The sequence below is a fragment of the Elephantulus edwardii genome, unplaced genomic scaffold, assembly GCF_000299155.1.
Source record: "Elephantulus edwardii isolate Elephantulus edwardi_28Jun2011 unplaced genomic scaffold, EleEdw1.0 scaffold00065, whole genome shotgun sequence".
NCBI lineage: Eukaryota > Metazoa > Chordata > Mammalia > Macroscelidea > Macroscelididae > Elephantulus > Elephantulus edwardii.
Window position 1 is genome coordinate 1,178,729 of NW_006399815.1, and position 2,356 is coordinate 1,181,084.

The 2,356-nt window shown below is 47.9% G+C and overlaps 1 protein-coding gene across 1 annotated transcript in view; it reads left to right on the forward strand.

Moving 5' to 3' along the window:
• The window catches only part of VDR (vitamin D (1,25- dihydroxyvitamin D3) receptor), a 57,293-nt gene that overhangs the window by 42,085 nt on the left and 12,852 nt on the right, over positions 1–2,356 (forward strand). The window contains exon 6 of the mRNA XM_006888160.1: positions 1,168–1,339. Coding sequence (XP_006888222.1) covers positions 1,168–1,339 — 172 coding nt within the window. The remainder of the gene's footprint in view (positions 1–1,167; positions 1,340–2,356) is intronic.

Genomic DNA, 2,356 nt, shown 5'->3' on the forward strand with positions numbered 1-2,356 from the left:
CTCCATACCTTTTCAACCTATATGCAGAACATATTATCTGGGAGACTGGGCTCTATGAGGAGAAATTTGGGGTCAAGATTGGTGGAAGATCTATCAACAATCTGTGTTATGCAGATGACACAACCCTGCTTGCTGAAAGTGAGGAGGAGGACCTGAAGTGCTTGCTGCAGAGGGGTCAAGGACTGCAGCCTCCAATATGGATTGAGGCTCAATGTCAAGAAGACAAAGATTCCCACCACTGGCCCAATTGGCAGCATCAGGATAGATGGTGAAGAGATTGAGATTGTTCACAACTTCAGTTTGCTTGGCTCCACAGTCAACACTCTCAGCACCTCTCAGCACTCTCAGTAGCCAGGAAATTAAAAGGTGCATTGCCATGGGAAGGTCTGCTGTTAGGGACCTCTCCAAAGTATTGTAGAGCAATGGTGTCTCTTGGGAGACTAAGGTGCATCTGATACAGGCCATGGTCTTTGCAATCACTTGTTATGCATCAGAGAGTTGGACAATGACCAAGGAGGATGGAAGGAGAGTTGATGCCTTTGATCTGTGGTGCTGGAGAAGAGTATTGAGAGTGCCATGGACTGCTAGGAAAGCAAACAGATTTGTCCTGGAAAGGGTTAAACCGGGTAGATCCTTGGAGGCAAGGATTCTGAGGCTCTGTTTAACAGACTTTGGACATGTTGTGAGGAGAGACTGGTCCTTGGAGAGGGACATCATGCCTGGGAGGGTGGAGGGACAGCGCAGGAGGGAAAGGCCCTCTATGAGGTGGATTGATTCAGTGACTGGGGTAATCGGGAATGGGAGTGTCAGAGACAATGTGATTGGCACAGGACAGAGCAGAGTTTAGGGCTGTTGTACATAGGGTCGCTATGAGTCGCAAGAGACTCGATGGCACATAACAACAACAGGAACAACAGAGGTCTTGAAAACTAGGCTGAAGATCATGGCTTAAGGAAAGGAGCATTTTTTCTCTGAGCTCTCTTGTTCCTTGATTTTACTACTGGGAGAAGAGGCAGAGGGCGTCCCAGGCAGCTTCAGCCTGGGCTGAGGAGTTACTCTCTGAGAGGGTCAGAAGAAGGAGTAACAAGAAGTTCTCGCAGGGATGAGCAGATGGCCGCGTCAGAGAATCTTTCAATCATTCTTTCTCCTACCACCCTCTTTCCCCAGAATTGCTGGAGCCCTCCCACTTCTCCAATGTGAACCTGAACAGAGACAACTGTGATGACCCTTCTGTGACCCTCGATCTGTCCCAGCTGTCCATGCTGCCCCATCTTGCTGACCTGGTCAGTTATAGCATCCAGAAGGTCATCGGCTTTGCCAAGATGATACCAGGGTTCAGGTAAGATGCTTCCACGGCATTGGAGAAAGAGTTAGAATCCTGGACTTTGCTAGAAGGAGAAAGGCTTGGAGGCCACTCCTCCACTGCTTCCCCCAAATAGAGACTCAGACCACCTAGCCCAGTGGGGTAGGCCAGCAACCAAAAGTAAACCTGTTACCATTGAGTCAATACTGATTCTTAGCGCCCCTTATTAGGACAGAGTAGACCTGCCTCCTAGCTTCCCAAACTGTAATCGTAGAGATTACTACAGAAGCCGACTGCTTCATTTTTCTCCCATGGGGACGCAGTGAGTTTGAAGCACTGACTTTTCAGCACTCAACCACTAGACTACCAGTGCCCCTTCTGGGGTTAGGCTCAGGAATCTGTGTTTTGGACATTGCACCAGGTGCTTCCAATGCTTCCAATGGCTCTGTGGGCCAGCACTGGAGAGCTAGTCTCTCCAGTATTTTCTGGATGATTAGAGCAAAAGCCAGGTAGGTCCAGTGGCCAGCCCAGGATCATTTTCTGGTATTTGAACCAGAGCTGGAGAGCCAGGCCTAGAGGTCACAGTTGATGCCATGTCCACGTCAGTTGACTGGAGTCCAGTCCTTTCCATTAACCTGCGTTAATCCCCTAACACTCAATATGGATACCAGAATGGCATGATGGTGAGGAGAAAATGTTGAGCACAAGCAATTGTGATCAGAATCCTATAGGGGGCAGCTTTACTGGTATATATGGCTAGGGCATTCTTCACCCAAAATTAGTGAAAATCCATTCCACAACCACAACCATGTGTTGTGTGTGTGTATTGTGTACCGTAGAATCGGAACCAACACATAAATGACCCTCAGGTAGGTTTTTAGAGGCAGTTAATCATACAGGAGGAGATTGCCTATCTTCCTCCTGTGGAGCAACTGGTAGATTTGAACCACATGCTATCGGGATTGCAATGCAGCATCTTCTTGCTACTAGGACACCAATGCTCCCTTTTTCTTTTCTTTTCTTTTCTTTTCTTTTCTTTTCTTTTCTTTTCTT